General features: G+C 39.5%; 1 protein-coding gene across 1 annotated transcript in view; it reads left to right on the forward strand.

The window, feature by feature from the left end:
* The window catches only part of tmie (transmembrane inner ear), a 58,393-nt gene extending 37,306 nt beyond the window's left edge, over positions 1-21,087 (forward strand). Inside the window, exons 4-5 of the mRNA XM_036596927.1 lie at positions 18,089-18,235; positions 21,065-21,087. Of these exons, the coding sequence (XP_036452820.1) occupies positions 18,089-18,235; positions 21,065-21,087 (170 nt within the window). The remainder of the gene's footprint in view (positions 1-18,088; positions 18,236-21,064) is intronic.
* Positions 21,088-21,683: the final 596 nt, after the last annotated feature.

Below are 21,683 nucleotides of genomic sequence, written 5' to 3' on the forward strand. Positions count from 1 at the left end.
CGTGGAGATTTCAGCCGATGGTTCGAGTCAGGTTTATATACGTTTGATTTTTTATGGCGTCAGGCTCACTGTTAGTCCAGCAGGTCCAGATGTGATCTTGAGACAAGATTGTTTAGGGGCAAACATAAAAAATGTGCTAAATCTGAGTGGAAGTTGGAGGTGCTAGTGCACTTGTGAAGCCTGTCATTAGTCCGTAGAAGTCTTGCAGTGCAGGACTAATTTCAGTGTTGTGCGCGGGAGTGGGCGAGTAACCAGCCCCCTGCAGGAGGGAACAGGACGAAGCATGCATGAAAAGAAACAAATGGCCTAAATGAAGTAGAACAATCACTAAATCATACATATATATATATATATATATATAATATATATTATATATAATATAGCTGTCAGGGAGAAAACTTTGTATCTCCATTTTTGTCATTTTTTCGTTTTTGACATAATTTGCAAATACCTGTTGTCCTTTACATTGTATGTAAGTTTCACGATAAATGGCCCAAAAGGACTTAGAAAAACGTCTGGTTCCATTGACTGTACTTCTGTAATCCATCTGTAACAGTGACTAAATCCTTAGTAGTTACATTGTTCTTGCATATGTTGTTCATATGTAATTACACAGTTATTAGAGACTCTATATAAAGCGGGACCCATGATACTCATATGTTTCATATCAAAATGCTCCGTTATCTTCATCACTCCTTTCCAAAACCTGTGGTAAAACAAGTCCAGCTCCAATGGGCCTTGACTCTCCTCTACTTTCTTCATCTGTTCATCCACTTTCTACTGTCTCTGTATGTTACACTGAATAAAACCTTTACCTTTCCCTGCTGTACTCCTTGCCTGCTGTACTCCTTGTCTGTTATCTCTTCCTCAAAGTCAGTGAGTCAAAGGTACACTGAATGAATGATGTATACTGTGGTACTGTGTTCATGTCGTCTCCGTGAGGAACTTGGAGAATGGAGGCCTGACTGTCCCAACAACTGACCGTATTTGTAGAACACAGACGATTCATTTATTCCTCCTAAGTGAGAGCAAACTTTTTTGATTATTATTGAAACTTATTGCTGCAAGTGGACACACAGATTTACAGACACTGGTGTAGGTCTTGTTTACGTTCTGTGATATATAACATTGGTGTCAGTGTGGAAAATATAAGACATCTAGAGGGCAGTAATGATGTTGTTATGCACGCTTGCATCATATTTCCGCTGTCCCTGTGAGGACACAGCTCTGTCTTCGGCTTCTATATTTGTGGAGCAATTGTCACTGTAATAGGATGCATAACAGCAGCTCCTGCATCCCTTCACTCAGGCTTTCAACACATCTGGATTTAGACCAGCATCTGGATTTAAACTTTAGATTGAAAGTGAAAAAACTACAAACCAGTCTTAATGGTCAATTCAGTTCACTTCTGTTCTATTCAATCCGTATTTATTTACATATCTGTTTATACAACAGTCACTGTTTTAAAGTAGTTTGTCCAGAAATGTGAATCCAGGCCTCTAAGGAGTGTTTCTGAGTTTTTGAGGGAGACAGTGTTAGGAGAAACTCTTTAAGAGCATGAGGAAGAACCACTGAGAACCAAGTCTCAAAAGGAGAAACTCTCTAAGAACATGAGGAAGAAACACTGAGAACCAAGTCTCAAAAGGATAAACTCTCTAAGAACATGAGGAAGAGCCACTGAGAGGAACCAAAACTCAAAAGGAGAAACTGTCTGAGAACATGAGGAAGAACCACTGAGAGGAACCAAGACTCAAAAGGAGAAACTCCTAAGAACATGAGGAAGAACCACTGAGAGGAACCAAGACTCAAAAGGAGAAACTCTCTAAGAACATGAGGAAGAACCACTGAGAGGAACCAAGACTCAAAAGGAGAAACTCTCTAAGAACATGAGGAAGAACCACTGAGAGTAACCAAGACTCAAAAGGAGAAACTGTCTAAGAACATGAGGAAGAACCACTGAGAGGAACCAAGACTCAAAAGGAGAAACTCTCTAAGAACATGAGGAAGAACCACTGAGAGGAACCGAGACTCAAGAGGAGAAACTCCCTAAGAAAATGAGGAAGAGCCACTGAGAGGAACCAAGACTCAAAAGCAGAAACTCCCCAAAAGCAAGAGGAACTACCAAGGAAGCAAGACTGAAAAGCAAAGACTCCCTAAAAGTATGAGGAAGAACCAGTGAGTGGAACCATAACTCAAAAGGAGAAACTGTCTGAGAACATGAGGAAGAACCACTGAGAGGAACCAAAACTCAAAAGGAGAAACTGTCTGAGAACATGAGGAAGAACCACTGAGAGGAACCAAAACTCAAAAGGATAAACTGTCTGAGAACATGAGGAAGAACCACTGAGAGGAACCAAGACTCAAAAGGAGAAACTCTCTAAGAACATGAGGAAGAACCACTGAGAGGAACCAAGACTCAAAAGGAGAAACTGTCTAAGAACATGAGGAAGAACCACTGAGAGGAACCAAGACTCAGGAGGAGAAACTGTCTAAGAACATGAGGAAGAACCACTGAGAGGAACCAAGACTCAAAAGGAGAAACTCCCCAAAAGCATGAAGAACTACCAAGGAAGCAAGACTGAAAAGCAAAGACTCCTTAAAAGCATGAGGAAGAACCACTGAGTGGAACCATAACTCAAAGGGACAAACTCCATAAGAGCATGAGGAAGAACCACTGAGAAGAACCAAGACTCAAAATGAGACAATAACTCAGTTTTTAGCCATGTGGTTTGGTCAATATGATAACATATTCCATCTAATTTGTGTTCAGGCAACACAAAAATCTGTTAAAACAGTTTCCCAGACGTGGTTTAGGCCTAGACTTGGATTAAACTGCAGCACCAATGATAAATCACCATCAGAAATCCTGTTTAATCTAGATTTAGGCTTAATCTGTGTCCAGAAACATAGCATGTTTGAGAGTGTGGAGGCAGCAGATAGAGATCAGGTTTAAAACCACTGGAATGTTCTTTTAACGGCTGAGATGAACTGGTGGTGGAAATTCCTCACTGACTGAACTGGCGCTGTGGAACGTCTGAAGCTCCTGTAGTGATGGATAAGGTGCTGATATTGGCTGTATACTCTGTTGTTGTTGCTACCAAACTGACCCGTAGTTACATCCCTGTTATGAAGTGCTGAACTCTGAACACTGGGCTCTGGAGCACATTGAACAGTAGCACCTCTGAGGCCAGTAAAGCACACTGTATGGTCATTTATCACGGCCTGTCTGAGTAACCTGAGGTCACTGGACTGCTGCCTCAGCACGTCCTGATTATCATCTGTAAAGTCCAACTGACGTCATGAGCGTTTAACAGCAGCGTGGCCGCTATAAAGGATTATAATGACCTATAAAGGATTATAATGAACTATAAAGGAGTATAATTAGGGATGCACCGATATGGGAACAATACATAATACATATTGTGGGCCGATACCAATAATACATAAATATAAAATGGAGAAATTGAAACTAGACTCACCTGAATCAGCATTACAGAAAAAAATATAACATTTATTTCTGTAGGGTTACAAATGCATTAAATAAATAAATAAATAAATAAATAAAGTTTAGTGTAATCTTCTAGCATAAGCCAGACAGAAAACGCAGCTATTTCTTCCGTTTTTTTTTTTTGTTCTTTTTGGTTTATTACTCTATGGTACACTTTTCATCAGCCACAGTTTAAACCCCAAAATGTTCCAGGATTGTAGAGCCATTGTAGAGAGGAGCAGTGTGCTTGTGCCTTTGGGACTGATTGCATGTACGGCTTTCATACAGCGTTTATTCAAAGCATAACGTTTTTCCCCATAGGAAATGAATGAATGTTGAAAAAAATTCAAATCTGTCACAAATGATGTCACAAAGGATGCTCTGCCCCTCATAGACTCACATACACACTAGCACATATTACCAACCACCTAGGATACCACTGTAATGGCCTAGCAACACATCTGCAATCACCTGGGCTAACACAGCAACAGCATTGCAACACCTTAGCAACCATATGGGAAACTATAGCAATGGCCTAGCAACACCTTAGCAACCATATGGGAAACCATAGCAATGCCCTAGCAACAGCTTAGCAATGACCTGGGAAACCATAGCAATGGCTTAGCAACACCTTAATAACCATATGGCAAACCATAGCAATGGCTTAGCAACACCTTAATAACCATATGGGAAACCATAGCAGTGCCCTAGCAACACCTTAGCAACCGTATGCGAAACCATAGCAATGGCTTAGTAACACCTTAGCAACCATATGGGAAACCACAGCAATGCCCTAGCAACACCTTAGCAACCATATGGGAAACCATAGCAATGCCCTAGCAACACCTTAATAACCATAAGGGATACCATAGCAATGGCCTAGCAACACCTTAGCAACCATATAAGAAACCATAGAAATATTATTATTATTATAAAAGACTCCATTAAAATGCAGGACTCCTCTTTTGTTTTCATCCTGCCTTCTGCCCGATGACAGCTGGGATAGGCTCCAGCGACCCAGAAGGATAAGCGGTTTAGATGATGTGTGTGTGTGTGTGTGTGTTTTGTTTTCTGCTTTTAATCTGCGTTTATTTTGCCAACAAAATACAAAAAAAGGTAAAAATGGTCACTGGGTTGCATTTCCACACAGTGGCATAGCTGCAGAAAAGCACACTGTCTCTGTGAAGCTGCCCAGTCCAAAAACAACAGCTCCAGTATGAGCGCGCTGGGGTGACCCGTGCCATAATTATCCCATAATTAGGGCTAAGCACGTCCTAATGGGGATTTGTAAGCGCTCCTTTGGGGCCGTTTAGAGCAGGAAATGACCCTCTCTGGGTGCTATACGCTGCCCGGGTCACCGTGGCCCTGCCCTGAACTCTCTTTTCTCGCTGCTTTGCAAACAATGTCAGCGGGTTTCCACGGAGACGCTGACTTGATTAATTAGGCCATGCGGGAAGAACAAATACTTTAAATAGGGGCTTTAGAGGAAAGAGCTGAGCGGCATTTGTGGCACTTACACTTACATTGTTGCACAGCATTTTATAGCAGCGTCGCATAAAATAAACGAAAAAATCTACGTGAATTTATATAAAATGCGGCCCGTGGTCTGTAAACATGTTCCAGCGAGGCCGAAGTGCGTACGAGTCATGTTCCTAATCACTATTAATTACTCATCTGAATGAGAAAAATCGAGCAAGGCCGTCTGAATAGTAATGAACTCATACAACCTTGTTCAGTGCGTTTAATGTTTGGAATGCCGAAACCATGCAGGTCACATACCAGCGCATAATTACTGTAACTGCTTATAATTACGCGTTTAGCTCTAGCGAAGGTGTCTCCGGGGTGTAAGAGTGGGAATAGGCTGGGTTTGTGTTAGAACCTTTGCACCAAAGCAGATTTAAGATTAGATTTTATCTAAATAAATTTTGGAATTCAATTTGTTTACCTCTCTACTCCAAACATTGTCAGTGGCCTAGCAACACCTAGGCAACCATATCGGAAACCATAACAATGGCCTACCAACACCTTAGCAACCATATGGGAAACCACAGCAATGCCCTAGCAACACCTTAGCAACCATTTGGGAAACCACAGCAATGCCCTAGCAACACCTTAGCAACCATATGGGAAACCATAGCAATGCCCTAGCAACACCTAAGCAACCATATGGGAAACCACAGCAATGGCCTCACAACATCTTAGTAACCACCTGGGATAACACAGTGATGGCCTAGCAGCACCTTAGCAACCATATGGGGAACCATATCATTGACCTAGTAACACCTTAGCAACCATATGGGAAACCATAGCAATGCCCTAGCAACACCTAAGCAACCATATGGGAAACCATAGCAATGGCCTCACTACATCTTAGTAACCACCTGGGATAGCACAGTGATGGCCTAGCAGCACCTTAGCAACCATATGGGAAACCATATCAATGACCTAGTAACACCTTAGCAACCATATGGGAAACCATAGCAATGCCCTAGCAACACCTAAGCAACCATATGGGAAACCACGGCAATGGCCTTACTACATCTTAGTAACCACCTGGGATAACACAGCAATGGCCTAGCAGCACCTTAGCAACCATATGGGAAACCATATCAATGACCTAGTAACACCTTAGCAACCATATGGGAATCCATATCAGTGACCTAGTAACACCTTAGCAACCATATGGGAAACCATATCAATGACCTAGTAACACCTTAGCAACCATTTGGGAATCCATATCAATGACCTAGTAACACCTTAGCAACCATATGGGAAACCATATCAATGACCTAGTAACACCTTAGCAACCATATGGGAATCCATATCAATGACCTAGTAACACCTTAGCAACCATATGGGAAACCATATCAATGACCTAGTAACACCTTAGCAACCATATGGGAATCCATATCAATGACCTAGTAACACCTTAGCAACCATATAGGAAACCATATCAATGACCTAGTAACACCTTAGCAACCATATGGGAAACCATATCAATGACCTAGTAACACCTTAGCAACCATATGGGAAACCATATCAATGACCTAGTAACACCTTAGCAACCATTTGGGAAACCATAGCAATGGCCCAACAACATCTTAGTAAACTGAAGTTTGTTTCTTTAGCTTTAGCTCTGGAGCTACGAGGCTAATGTAGCTAACCAGTAATGGAAGTTCGTTAGCAATTAGCATGATGCTAACTGCATCAAATCATCACCTACTTGCCTCAAACCGTGTGGAGCTGTTGAGTAATACATGTCAAAGCTTGTGATGATGCTGATTTTGCTATGGGGTTCTAGTTACATGTTAGCACTAAGCTAACAGAGATTCACATGAACTTGGCTGTTCTAAATTAAACTCAAACATTCAGAGCCTGTAAAAGACGTTCCTTATGTTTTATGTGACGTATCTAGAACTTCCAGAAGGACTACAGTGACGTTTTTTGGTCCCATGATTGGTTCATTCCGTCACTTCCTAATGATGTTGGTAGTTAATCTAACATGTAAGGCCTTCAGTTCAGCTCCTGAAGTCCTAATCAATGGGAGAGCAGCTCAGGTGTATCGACCTAGATACCACAGAGAGAACAATCCTGATTGGATAATTTTCTGTTAGGTATTTTAAGGTTTTAACCCTTTTGTTTCCAACTATAATGACTATAACTTAATAATGAAATTAGAGTGTTATAGAAATTAGAGCCCTTCCAGCAAATATTATAAAGATGTTAATGGAAAAGAAACAAAATCTAAATATTTATTATTCATGTTTTAATTGAACCAACACAACTGTACACCGATCAGGCATAACATTCTGACCACCTCCCTGTTTCTGTCCTCATTGTCCATTTTATCAGCTCCACTTACTATATAGGTGCACTTTGTAGTTCTACAGTTACAGACTGTAGTCCATCTGTTTCTCTGATACTTTGTTAGCCCCCTTTTACCCTGTTCTTCATGGACCCTCACAGAGCAGGTACTATTTGGGTGGTGGATCATTCTCAGCACTGCAGTAACACTGACATGGTGGTGGTGTGTTAGTGTGTGTTGCACTGGTCTGAGTGGATCAGACACAGCAGTGCTGCTGGAGTTTTTAAACACTTCAGTGTCACTGCTGGACTGAGAATAGTCCACCAACCTAAAATACCCAGCCAACAGCGTCCTGTGGGCAGCGTCCTGTGACCACTGATGAAGGACTAGAGGATGACCAACACAAACTGTGCAGCAGCAGATGAGCTATCGTCTCTGACTTTACATCTACAAGGTGGACTGACAAGGTAGGAGTGTCTAATAGAGTGAACAGTGAGTGGACACAGTGTTTAAAAACTCCAGCAGCACTGCTGTGTCTGATCCACTCGTACCAGCACAACACACACTAACACACCACCACCACATCAGTGATACCGCAGTGCTGAGAATGATCCACCACCCAAATAGTACCTGCTCTGTGAGGGTCCATGGGGGTCCTGACCACTGAAGAACAGGGTAACAAAGTATCAGAGAAACAGATGGACTACAGTCTGTAACTGTAGAACTACAAAGTGCACCTATACAGTAAGTGGAGCTGATAAAATGGACAATGAGTGTAGAAACAAGGAGGTGGTCATGATGTTATGCCTGATTGGTTTATGTAATAATACATAGTAATAGTAATGTTTTATTAATATAGCGAATTTCCAAAGCTCAAGGTCGCTTTACAGAGCATCCAAAACAGCAAAACAGCCATGAGACACATAAAGAAAACAAAACAAGAGGGAGGATATTAATATTAATAACAAAAATAACACAGCAAAAGAAAATGTTTCACAGGAATCAAAGGAAAATGCAAAGATTGCAAATCAAAGGAATAAAATAAATGGACAGAAACGAGAGTCCAACGTACAGCACAGCTATGAAGTTACAGAAGATCAGTACTGAGTGAAGATGAACCTGAAATATTCTAAACTAATGAGTTTACACTCTGATGATAAGTAGCATCGCTAGGGTTCATATCCTGATGGGTGGTTTCTGAGGTCTGTGGTTTACCCTTTGACCTGACGTGCACTTTTCCAGTTTTGACATCCTGAAGGCTTCACAAGCACTACTACACGTACAGTCTCTTACAGTGTGATAGACACAGTGACTAAAACAGCCTGTTTAACCGTACCGAATACAGAGGGGTTGGAAAAATGGCCACATAGAAGGGAATTATGACTGTTTTTGGTGCGTAAACCCATACAAATGTATTAAGTGGAGCTCAGGGAGGAAATAAATGAAATATAAGAAAAATACAATGTGGGCTTTTAATCTGCATGCATTCACAAAGCCACGTCAAAGGCAGCATTGTTCCCCAGGAAAAGCTCAGCATTTATGTTTTCACTCTCGATGCTTGACAAGATCTTAATAGATGAGTTAAAAAAACATTAATGCAGTTCATGCTGGTTTCTGTGGTTCTGGTTGTGGTTCTGAGTCTGAGTGCAGTAGAAGAGACAGAGAGAGGAACTGGAAAATACTTCAGCGTCATCTGCTCAGATTAATGTGACGGGTTGGTGAAATATTCTATTTTGTTTACCCCTTGACCTTACACGTGGTTGATTAGCAGGCCTGGCTCTTCCAGGAGGTCATCAGTAAAATAATCCCATTGCAATGTTGTCTGTGACACTCCTGCACCAAGTAACAGCAGCAGGGAGCTAATTGTGGGAATAATGGAGGGGACATGCTTCCTCTGGGATCATGCTTCCACTGGATCAGTGGGACAATGTGTGAAGGAGACGGATATTGAGGAAGGTGTGCGTATGTGATTCCCAGCTCATAGCTAAGGACAGACGGGTGAGAACGCAGCACTCCTCTTCCTCTCGGAAAATGAGGAAAGGACGTCCAGCAGAGTGGAGAGCCGCAGTCGGAGACGCCTTCTCAGACTCGAACTCACATGTTTAATGGCGTTTTTGAAATGATGTTTCAGTCGGTAAATAGGGCTGCAGCTAATGATTATTTCCCAAATCAGTTCATCTTTAGAAGTTATTATCTTCCGAATTCTCCAATCTGTTTAGTCACAAGGCCGATTTCAGAAGGGACTGAATTTAGGACAGTAGCAATTTAAGCAATAGAACACAGAGGGAGTGTGTTAACGCGAAATAACATCACGGCTGTGATTTGGCCGTGAACGCGGCGTTTAATATGTTTTAATGTTCGCAGTTCCTTCACCAAATTATAGTTCCTTAATGAGCAGCTTGTTGCTATGTCAGAGTAACGAGCTCCGCCCACTCGCTGCACAGCCGGCAGTTCGTTCTCCAGCTCCTCACACTAAATTCCCAAACTGTCATCACCACTGAGCAGCTTTTCAGTCGGCAGCTGTGACAGAAGAACAGCTAAACAACCTGGAATCAGCCAGAAATGAACCCAACACCATTCGCCAAATGTGTAGTCTGATCTTCAGAGTCTGACCAAATCAGACTGAGCCATAAAACTGCCTCAATATCAAGTTCAGCTCAGTTTTGTCAATTTTTGCCAGATCAGTATTAATGTTGTTTTGTTCCAGCCAGTCTGTAAAGCATCTTACAGTCCCATTTAGTTTGGCGAATGGTGTTGGGTTCATTTCTGGCTGATTCCAGGTTGTTTAGCTGTTCTTCTGTCACAGCTGCCGACTGAAAAGCTGCTCAGTGGTGATGACAGTTTGGGAATTTAGTGTCGTCTCATCTTCAGAGTCTGACCAAATCGGCTGTCGGTCAAATGTGATCTTAAAAGTGTCCATTTTCTGATTGTGAAGTAAGAAGTAAAAACGTTCAAATGTCTTGAGCATCTCCTACAGCTGTCAAAGTCATTGCTTAGCAACGGCGTCTCAGCGGGGTGATACAGTGTTTGTGAAAAAGCCCTGATGTTATGGTGAAATAACAGCACGGTTAGAACACTTCTCAACCAATCAGCTTGCCTCGCCGGAACTAACTGTGTAACACAGAATAACAGTTCCTACCTTCATAATCTCATCATAAACTCCAGATAAGAAAACAGCATCACACAAACATCCTAACTAGACTAAACCTCCTAAATCCTGTCCTAACTTTAGGATGAACCCCAACAGGGTCCTCACTTCTGTTTAAGCGTCTGTTTCTACTGTTAGTCATTCAGTTTCAAAAAAGACTTTTGTAGCTGTAATTAAGGGCGACATAGCAAGATCACTAACGTACTTTAGTTTTGACTGGCTGTCTTACATTATTGGACATTATTGATAATCGTTTTTCGTGGTGTCGACGGGACCCCAGAGTGCAACTAATTTAAATATGTGCATCCAGGTCCCCAGTCCAGTCTTGTACCTAGAGCCCCAGAATCACTAAATCCACCTCTGGAAAGAAGATATGTCAAAACAACGGGCCTCATTCTCCAATATCTTCCTAAGTTTGTTCTTAAGTGTGTTCCTGAGAAAAGTCCTAAGAAAAAGTCTACGTCAGATTCATGACGTGTTCTTAAAGCACAGAGCTGTTCTCACCTTTGTGTTCTTGAGTGTGTGTAGATTCTGTTCTTACCTAAGAACAAACCCCAAATAAAACACTGGTGAACGTCAGAATCTTCATTAATCTACGTAACTGGATTTTAAGAAGAAATTTCTTGAGAACGGCTGGTGAACGAGACCCAACGTTACTTATTTTAACCCTTGTGCAGTCTTCATTCTGTGTACTCTCCTTGTCCTAAGGGTCAAAAATCACCCGCCTTCGCTAAACCCCTAAAATAAAGCAGCTTAATTAAATTTAAAACCACAAATCTCTTTTGCATGAAGAAACAACCAGCCATTCATCACAAACCTCTGGGGTTTCCCTCTTCACAGTGCAGAAGGCCTGCATTTAATCAGTGGCATAAGGGCCGGAAAATCGCTCTACCACTCTTTGTATCTGCGTAGACCCTCTGGTCAGTCACATGCTCACGGACAAGAAGGCTTTAGCTTTGTTTTGAGTTCAGTTAGTAGCTCATATATTCTCAATTTTCTCATTATGTGTGTGGCTTTGTGGTTTTTGTCGTGTGTAAATGATTTTATCACTGTCTGGTCAGAAATGACCCCTAAAACCATCTTTCTACCCTGGTGGTGTACAGCTTTCATGGAAATATGAACAAAGGCAGTGTTTCACTTTTTCTAATGTTGGGGTCACTTGAGGAAAAGCCACCAAGTCTCAAGCTGAGAAAAGATGATTTATGGGTTTTTCTCTGCTGTTAAACATAGTAGCGGGTCATTTTTGACCCTTAAGAAGGTTTGGAATATTTTCAAAGGCTATAAATCTCACAACTAACAAATATGTTAATGAGGATTAGTGTCACAGCGTTACTGAGCACTTGTGAGTGATAAACAGCATCAATGCTTGTTTTATCACTGCAGCCCACTGCTGGGGGGCTTTATACCCCTCTAGCCCTCACTTGGCATTGGGCATGTTGACCGTAGGGTCTTGCAGGGCTGCTCCAAACAGTCCCGTTCTATTGCTCAGTGTTTTTCGATGGAGATTCCACAAGCTTTCATGGAAATTTGAACAAAGGCAATGTTTCACTTTTTCTAATGCTGGGGTCATTTCAGGAAAAGCCACCAAGTTTCAAGCTGGAAAAAGATGATTTATGGGGTTTTCTGTGCTGGTAAACATAGTCACGGCCCATTTTTGACCCTTATGAAGGTTGGTAATGCAGTGTTTTGGAATATTATCGATCTTACAACTAACAGATGTGTTAGCGAGGTCCTAAATCATTGAACTTTCTCTCATACATAGGTTTTCCAGAACTAAACATGACAAGGATCAGTGTCACAGAGTTACTGAGGTCTTCAGAGGGGTGAACAATCACAGTGGCGCACTTGCGAGTGATAAACAGCACAAGCGTTTGTTGTACTACTGTTTATTTCACCGCAGCCCAATCAGGAGCTCAAAGTGAAAGAACATGCTTGCTAGAGCACAACCTAACAAAGTGCACTGCTTTTTAGTTAGTCTCACTGGGCCAGATGTGATCTAATGACAAGAACTTGTTTTTATTACTTTCCTCAAGTGCAATATTCTCACTGTAGTGCAAGATATGTTTACTGATTTGAAGCATATTTCTTATAACGTGAGATCATTTTGCTTAATAAAATTACTAAAAACAAGCAAAAAATGTCTAGAATTAAGTTAAATAATCTTGTAATAAGATTACAATTGTCTCAACTTGAGAAATATCAGATATGTCAACTAGATTTAAGATGATTTCACTTGCCAAGGTATCGTTTTTACAGTGCAGCATCAGAACTGGCATCAGAATAGGCTTCACTTTAAGGCCTTTTCACAGATTTTTACAGATGGAAAAATCAGGTCATGTTTTAAAAGTGAACACGCATATTAACGCTATGCTAATGTGCTCTTATCTATCGGTATAACAAAGAATATCAGGGATATTGAGTGGAGTTTTACTGGAACAGGAGTCTGACGTGTGACTGTAGAACGTAATGTTAATATTTGATGATTTAGTGTCCCAAAAGCACTGAAATTGTATCATTTTTTTCCTATCAAATATGAAATGTCTGAGTGTGCGTGTGGAGGGAGATACAGGTTGCTATAAAAATGTCATTTTCACATGTCTGCTGTCTGACAGCTACTTGTTTGCTGGTTAATGAATGCAGGTCAGCAGAGAATAGAAACACAGCGGCCTGACCACACGCTAGAGACCACACTGCAGAGACACGGCCAGAAAGCCAACACGCTGTAAAGTAACACATTAACATGTATAGGAAATCAATCCGGTGATGGATAACGTGGTCCTGTATATGGTCTGTCACAGAATCAGTAGAAATATGAGAAAATGATTCTGGAATATTGAGTGAAATAGTATTTTTTTAGCCATTTATTGTTCACTATGTACTCGTTACTCTGAGGCACTGAAACATGAAAAAAATGAGGTTGATCAAAACTGAGGCCGAACGTCTGAGAGCACATTGAAGATCTGAGATTTCTTCATCTAAAACTGCAAACAAACAACAACATTTTAGAAATTTTAAACCTTTTAAAACAAAGAAAATTATGACAAATAAAATCACAAAGAAGTGTTTAAGATTTCAGGCCAAGTTTACTATTTGAATGTCCTTCGCTGTAAAAAAATGCACGTTTTTAACCAAAAAAGTAAGTCAATCTGGTTGATTTTATGATTTTTTTTCAGTTCATCGAACTTCTACGCTGCAAAAATGGTGTCTTGTCAAGGGAAATGATCTTAAATCTAGTCAATATGTCTAATATTTCCATTTTGAGATGGTTGTGCACTTATTTTAAGATTATCTAGCTGAATTCTAGACATTTTATACCTGTTTTAAGTCATTTTATTTAGTAAAATGGTCTCACTATACTGGCAGGTAATTTTGCTGGTTTCAAGCACATTTCTTACAACAAGCAAAGTGATCTTCCAATATAGTGAGATGAGTTTACTCAACAAAATGTCTTAATATATTTTATATTTAAGATAATTTTGCTTGACACTTGATTTTTGCAGTGTAATATCAAGCTAATGGACCAACAGTTTGTTTTACACATGAATTAATTTGTTAAATAATTCATTAGTGCTAACTTCATATTTGAAGCCCAGTCAACTCACTTTCAGTCAACCAGGTTGACTGACTTTTTTATAGTTGCAGAAGTTTCATATTTTTTTAGTGTCTGTACAAAAAGATCAGATGTATTTTGAATCGTGTTGCTTCCAGTGAAGCTCATGTTCAGACGACTCTCAGGTGGGTTTGATCTGCTCATCAGAGGCTCTGCACAAACTTGTGGAGTTCAGCTCGAGTGCATGTTGTCATTAAAGCAGAGGGACACGCTGCAGCAAATACTAATACATTCTGATATTCATGTAAATATGCAGGGATTCTACTTGTTATGCTGATGATATAATTTATCAACAAAAACTTTGCATTTAATAGAAAAGAATGTAAAATAGAAGCATTTCACTACTTCACTCTTTCACTATTTCAGTCTCACTGTATAGTGTATATAGTCTACAATCTGGGCGTGGCCTTAATTTTGGTGCACTTAGCCAACATCATCAGCCATAAACAGTAAAAACGCAAATATCCTGCATTTCCTCCAAAATGAAGGTGTTAATAGTGAGTCTGTGCTGCCGTGACAGTCTCTACTCTTCTGGGAAGGCTTTACACTAGATGTTAAACATTGCTGTGAGGATTTGATTGAGCATTAGTGAGGTCAGGTATTGATGTTGGATGGTCAGTTCTGGATCACTAACTCATCCCAAATGTGTTGGATGGAGCTCCATCACTCCAGAGAACACAGTTCTACTGGGCATGGTGACCTTAGGCTCATGAGCAGCTGCCACAAAGTGTCCATCTTTATTGGTCAGTGCTTTTCTGTGGATATTATACAAGCTGCATGTGTCAGCAGTGGGTGCACAAATAAGGGGAATACTGTACATAAGCAGAGAGATTCAGAGTGGTTTGGTGTGAAATGGTTCAGATGTCTTTACAGTGGTGGTGATAGGAACCAGGGGTCACCATGACTACAACACAAATATAGACATTTTATTTACTATCAAAACCACCAGTGAACCTACAGGAGTCTTCTGAGCTTATATGGAATGTTGATGATGGAAAATAGTGGAAAATCTGAAATAATAAGTTTCCTTTGGGGACTATTTTGCCTCACAGCGCCCTGCATATTATGTATCCCTCCACTATGAATGGAGTTTAAAGGTGAAGTCTTCATAAAACTATCATAAAACAGTGTCTCAGGCATCAGGCAGTGAATTCATAACCATTTCCTGTAGTAACTTTCTGTGAGGGAGCTTTTAGAGGTGGACGTCTGGTTCCTATCACCACCACTGTGAACAGTTCTGACTCTAGAATGGAGCATTTCAGACCAAACAACTCTGAATGACTCTGTTTACGTCCCCATTTAATTTAGAAAATTGAGTGTAATTCACCTTTAAGACCAAAACATGTATACATTGACTCTGCTGTAATTGATGGAATGGAAATGTGTGGTGTAATTAAATTATTTTACTGAGTGTAAAATTGTATATGGGGACATTTTGCCTTCCTCTGTTTGAGCATGTTCTGCCATTGGCTTTGCATTGCAACTATATGGCATCATTTAGCATCCTCAGGATGGGCAAAAGCTAAAAAAGAGAGAAAAATCCCATAAATCGGTGTTTCTGTGTTGTCAGCGCGCGTCAAGCTAACACATTTTCCAATCTGCAGCGCGTCCTCTGCCTAAGTGCAACACTCAGGCTGGAATTTAGCTGTAATTGGATGTCACGCCTCTGTGGACGATTTCCACAGCACTGTACAAATATCCGCACTCGCGTAACGTGAAAGGACGGATTTTAAGCTGCAGCCACAAACAGCAGCTTCAGGCCCAGATTCATTCACTTCACTCTGCCTCACTGAGGTCTGCTCTGCATTTTCAACAGCACTTTGGGAATGTAGGCTACTGATTAATAATACAATATTAATTTATAATAGTTACATAATGAAGCAAATCTTCTTCTTCCTCCTTTTTCCTCTTCTTCTTCTTCTTCTATCTCATGGTACACATTTTTTGTCCATTAACCCGTCCCAAAGTTTGTGAGATATTAACACCATTCCAGCTCCAGAATGTTTGGTCTGATTTGTAATGTTTGGTGTGATCGGGAATGTTTGATCTGATTGGTAATATTTGGGATGATTGGTGATATTTGTTCTGATCAGGAATGTTTGATCTGATTGGTAATGTTTAGTCTGATCAGGAATGTTTTGTCTGATTGCTGATGTTTAGTGTGATTAGTAATGTTTGGTCTGATTGGGAATGTTTGGTCTGATTGGGAATGTTTGGTGTGATTGGTGATATTTGGTCTGATCAGGAATGTTTGGTCTGATTGGCGATGTTTGGTGTGATTGAGAATGTTTGGTCTGATCGGGAATGTTTGGTCTCATTGGTGATGTTTGGTCTGATTGGTGACGTTTGGTCTGATTGGGAATCTTAGGTGTGATCAGGAATGTTTGGTCTGATCAGGAGTGTGCGCTCTGATTGGTGATGTTTGGTCTGATCAGGAATATTTGGTCTGATTGGTAATGTTTGGTGTGAATGAGAATGTTTGGTCTGATTGGTGATGTTTGGTCTGATCAGGAATGTTTGGTCTGATTGGTGATGTTTGGTCTGATCAGGAGTGTTTGGTCTGATTGATGTTTGGTCTGATCAGGAATGTTTGGTCTGATTGGTAATGTTTGGTGTGAATGAGAATGTTTGGTCTGATTGGTAATGTTTGGTCTGATCAGGAATGTTTGGTCTGATCAGGAATGTTTGATCTGATTGGTGATGTTTGGTGTGATTGAGAATGTTTGGTCTTATCAGGAATGTTGGGTCTGATTGGTGATGTTTGGTCTGATCAGGAGTGTTTGGTCTGATTGATGTTTGGTCTGATCAGGAATGTTTGGTCTGATTGGTAATGTTTGGTCTGATCAGGAATGTTTGGTCTGATTGGTAATGTTTGGTCTGATCAGGAATGTTTGATCTGATTGATGTTTGGTGTGATTGAGAATGTTTGGTCTGATCAGGAATGTTGGGTCTGATTGGTAATGTTTGGTCTGATCAGGAATGTTTGGTTTGATTGGTGACGTTTGGTCTGATCAGGAATGTTGGGTCTGATTGATGTTTGGTTTGATCAGGAATGTTTGGTCTGATTGGTGACGTTTGGTCTGATCAGGAATGTTTGGTCTGATTAATGATGTTTGGTCTGATTGGTGATGGTTGGTATGTTTGATCTGATCAGGAATGTTTGGTCTGATTGGTAATGTTTGGTCTGATCAGGAATGTTTGGTCTGATTGGTGATGTTTGGTGTGATTGAGGATGTTTGGTCTGATCAGGAATGTTGGGTCTGATTGGTAATGTTTGGTCTGATCAGGAATGTTGGGTCTGATTGGTAACGTTTGGTCTGATCAGGAATGTTTGGTCTGATTGGTGATGGTTGGTATGTTTGGTCTGATTAGGAATGTTTGGTCTGATTGGTAATGTTTGGTCTGATCAGGAATGTTTGGTCTGATAGGGAATGTTTGGTCAGATTGGGAATGTTTGGTCTGATAGGGAACGTTTGGACTAAGTGGGAATGGTGTGCTTGTATAAAGCGTCTTTCTTTGAATGTAAACTCTTTTAAAAGAAGGTTCTTCAAGGGTTCTTTAGTAAAGAAAATGGTTCTTTATAAAACCCTGAACATTCAAAGAACCCTTTGCATGATTATAGGATTCTTTACATGGTGGAATGGTTCTTCAGATTGATGGAGAATGTGCTGAAGATGGTTCTATATAGAACCTTTTTGAAAATATAGCATCAAAAAGGGTTCTAATATTGTATACAAGGTTGACATCATACGAATAGAAGAACCCTTTTTGGTGCTATATAGATCTTCACCACATTCTCCATCATTCTGAAGAACTCTTTCACCATGTAAAGAACTCTAATCATGTAAAGGGTTCTCTGAGAGTTCCTGGTTCTATAAAGCACCATTTTCTTTAAAGAACCCTTGAAGAACCATCTTTTTTAAGTGTGTAGCTAAAGCTGGTTTGGCCAGATAACCAGCCAGCCATGATTAGCGCTCTTGATAATCAGACAGTCAGTAATGGTGGAGATTTTTCTTTTCTCTTTTTCCCCACTTTCAGCGGCGAAACCTGGCGAGAAGAAGGAGGAAGTGGCCACCGTCTCGGGGAAAGTGGACGGGGAGAAAGGAGAGAAGAAGAAAGACAAGGAAGGGAAAAAGGAGGGAAAAGGAGCGAAGGACGGTAAAGCGGAGGAGAAGGGTGAAGCAGGCAAGAAGAAAGGAGAGAAAGGAGAAAAAGGAGAGAAGGGAGAAAAGGGAGAAAAAGGGGCGTCGAAGAAAGGCGAATCAGAAGGAGGGAAGAGTAAAAAAGGAGGAGAGAAAGGGGGCGGAGACGAGAAAGGTGGGGCCAAAGGAGGAGCCAAGAAACCGGCGAAGAAATGACCGCGTTAAACTTTCACTGAGGACAATATTTATCTGTTCATCTGTTTATTTTATATTCATTTTGATAAAACGTGGTTCTAAGGTTGGGTTTTATAAGAAGTGTATTTGTACATTTACATATATATTTTTAATCTGTAAATATAAATTAAATGCTTCTTGAACCATTCCTTGGGGTGGTCAGTCAATCGTCCAGCTTCTTTGTTCGATGTGTCCGTCTCCTTTTCTCAGTGAGGTTCTTCTTGATCAGCTACACATCCTTTCAGACCCACAGCGCTGAGTCGTCTTCTCACAGTGGAAGGATGGACAGAAACACCTGTGGATGTTTTCAGATCTGAAGCAGCTTGATTTTCTCCTCTCTCTCAGAGATGAAAGCTTTAAGTGCTGTTTATCTGATGGGGGGCAGTTTTGGGGTCGACCAGCTCTTCCAGGTGGTTGTTAGGAGTCTCACTTTCTCTGGAGCTTTTAATCAGTTTTTGAACTCCAGTTTTGGGAACTCTTGTTTTTTCACTTTTTTTTTTCCTTCCTTATGAAAGTTGATTATCTTTTATTTAACCTCCTCACATATATCTCCTGAAACATGAATAGCTTGTACACTCTTTAAAAAGATGGTGTTTTAAGGGTTCTTTATTAAGGAAAATGGTTCTATATAGAACCTTGAACACTCAAAGAACCTTTTTTCATGGTTAAAATGTTCTTTGCATTGTGAAAAGGTTCTTCAGATTGATGAAGAATGTTCTACAGCAAGTTCTATATAGAACCTTTTTGAAAAGGGTTCTAAATAGCACCCAAAAGTGTTCTTCTTTTGTACAACCTTGACACTGTAACAACAGAAGAACCTTGTTTTTGGTGCTTTTTAGAACCATTTTCAAAAAAGGTTCTATATAGAACCATCTACAGCACATTCTCCATCAATCTGATGCAAAGGGTTCTTTGATTGTTCATGGTTCTACATAGAACCATTTTCTTTACTAAAGAACCCTTACAGAACCATCATTTTTAAGCTGGCGCTGATCTCTTGTTAAAGAGAAATGCATTTAAGTGTACTTTTCTAAGTGTACTTAATATGAAAAGTACATACTTTTAATGTTTACACTTTAAATATACTTTAACACACTGTATCTATTATTTTGGAACAATTACTGACAATTGGAATGTATCAAAATTTAAATTAAGCTATGACTAAAGATATCTAATACATACATTTAGCTGTGCTTTTGAGTGCTTTTTATAAACTACTTAAGTTGTACCTAAATACATTTACGTATGTAATTTGTAGACATCACTGTTTACATGTGGAATATATTGTAAATTCACTGCTGGATGCAAGAATACGGCACTGCTCGTTAAAGTGAACTGCAACTGAAACGCACTTAAATCATTTTAAGCACATTCAAACATCACTAAATACACTAAATACATTCAACAAACTGTACTTTTGATAAAACAAGTATATAAACAAAAATATTATTGTGTTATTATTAAACACAGCTTTAGTTGCAGTTAACTAAAGCAAATGTAAAGAAAGAAATTCTACTACACTTGAAATATATTTTAAATTGAAACTCTTTGGTGTACTGACACCTATATTTAATTGCTAATTAAGTTGATTTATGTTTCAACTAAAATGTACTAAATCAAAAAAATATTGCTTTAAAACATACGTCTAAATAATACACTTAAGTAGAAGACAATTAAATAGGCTCTTTGTTTAAGTGTGCTTAAGTCTTACAGCAAATTTAAGTATAATTTAAAATGTGTTACTTTAAAAATATAATTTTTGAAAAGACACAGAAAATGTATGTTTTAGGTTCTGTAAAATTCATGAAATAATTTTAAAGGAAATGTAATAAAAGTACTTTTAGTTTTGTCTGTATACTTTATGCACTTAATTATGCTTCTTTTTCACAAGAGATACGATTTCACCAATAATTGAAACCTGATAAAATATTCACTTAGATCACCGAAACAAAGTCAGTTTAAGTATAAATGTTATTAAATTCATACAGGATTTATAATCTGAGCAGATATGATGGTTCCGTCACACTGACGGTGCTGCTTGAGTGAATTTACTGCATAATTTATGACTAAAACCGAAAGACAACGTTCATCACAGTCGATCAACACTGTTCACTCCTCTGTGAAATCAAACCGACGTCTCACTGTATAAATTTCCATTTATTTCTTATTCACAATACGATGATCATCACTAAATACAATATTGACTTCATTATAAAACCAGCTGTACAGGCATGTAATGTATCAACAGCAGCCGATGGTGTCGGTACAGCAACCACTGTGTTCATATTCATGGTTTTAGACCCATTTTAACGCTTCATTTACCCGCTGAAAGGCAGGCGACACACTCAGTTTGCTCTCCAACTGCTGTGAATATGAATATGTTTAAAAATAAACAAAATAAAAGCCATAATTCCCTGATATCTGGGCACACGAAGGCTACTTTTATAATCAATCGGGTTCATGTGAGGGGCAAAGTAGTGGTAGTTAACAAAATAGAGATATATTTTCTAAAAATACAGATAATTTTTGTTTTTAGTCGCCTCACAGTTCTGAAATATGCGAAATTATAACATATAGAAGAACATTCTCAACTTTACTTTGTTCATATGTGTTATTTGTTTACTTTCTCAATGGTCAGATCCTTCACACGTCCACATTTAACCAAAAATCAAGATATAAACAACATTATATTGACAATAAATTTGTGGAAAGTACCAATGACGCATAAGGTGCTAATACTCAGAAGTAGTATTTCAATTAAATAATTCATAAAAACATCATAAATGATTATTTTTCAGCTTAATAACAGGACGAGGGGCGATAACACTGTTCATTGTATCAAAGTAACAGTAAATTTACAGAAAAAGTGTTTTTCCTTTCAAAGTACCTGCACAAAAAGAACATCAGACAGACGTTAGAACTCAGAACCGTCCATGTTGAGCTACAGTTTGAGAACTTTTTGGAATCTACTGTGAATTTGGTGTTTAGATGAGTGAGAAACTGAGCTGAAAGAGCTTCGGTGACACTGAACTGTCCAGATTTTACTGCCATACACACTTGAGATGGTCCTTCAAGGGTTCTTTAGTAAAAAAAAAAAAAGGTTCTATATAGAATCGTGAGCACTCAAAGAACCCTTTGCATGTTGGAAGTGTTCTTCAGACTTACAGAGAATGTGCTGAAGGTGGTTCTATGTGGAACGTTATTGAAAATGATTTAAGATTGACAGTGTAACAATAGCAGAACACTTTTTGGTGCTA

The sequence above is a fragment of the Colossoma macropomum genome, unplaced genomic scaffold, assembly GCF_904425465.1.
Source record: "Colossoma macropomum unplaced genomic scaffold, Colossoma_macropomum, whole genome shotgun sequence".
In the NCBI taxonomy this organism is placed as follows: Eukaryota; Metazoa; Chordata; class Actinopteri; order Characiformes; family Serrasalmidae; genus Colossoma; species Colossoma macropomum.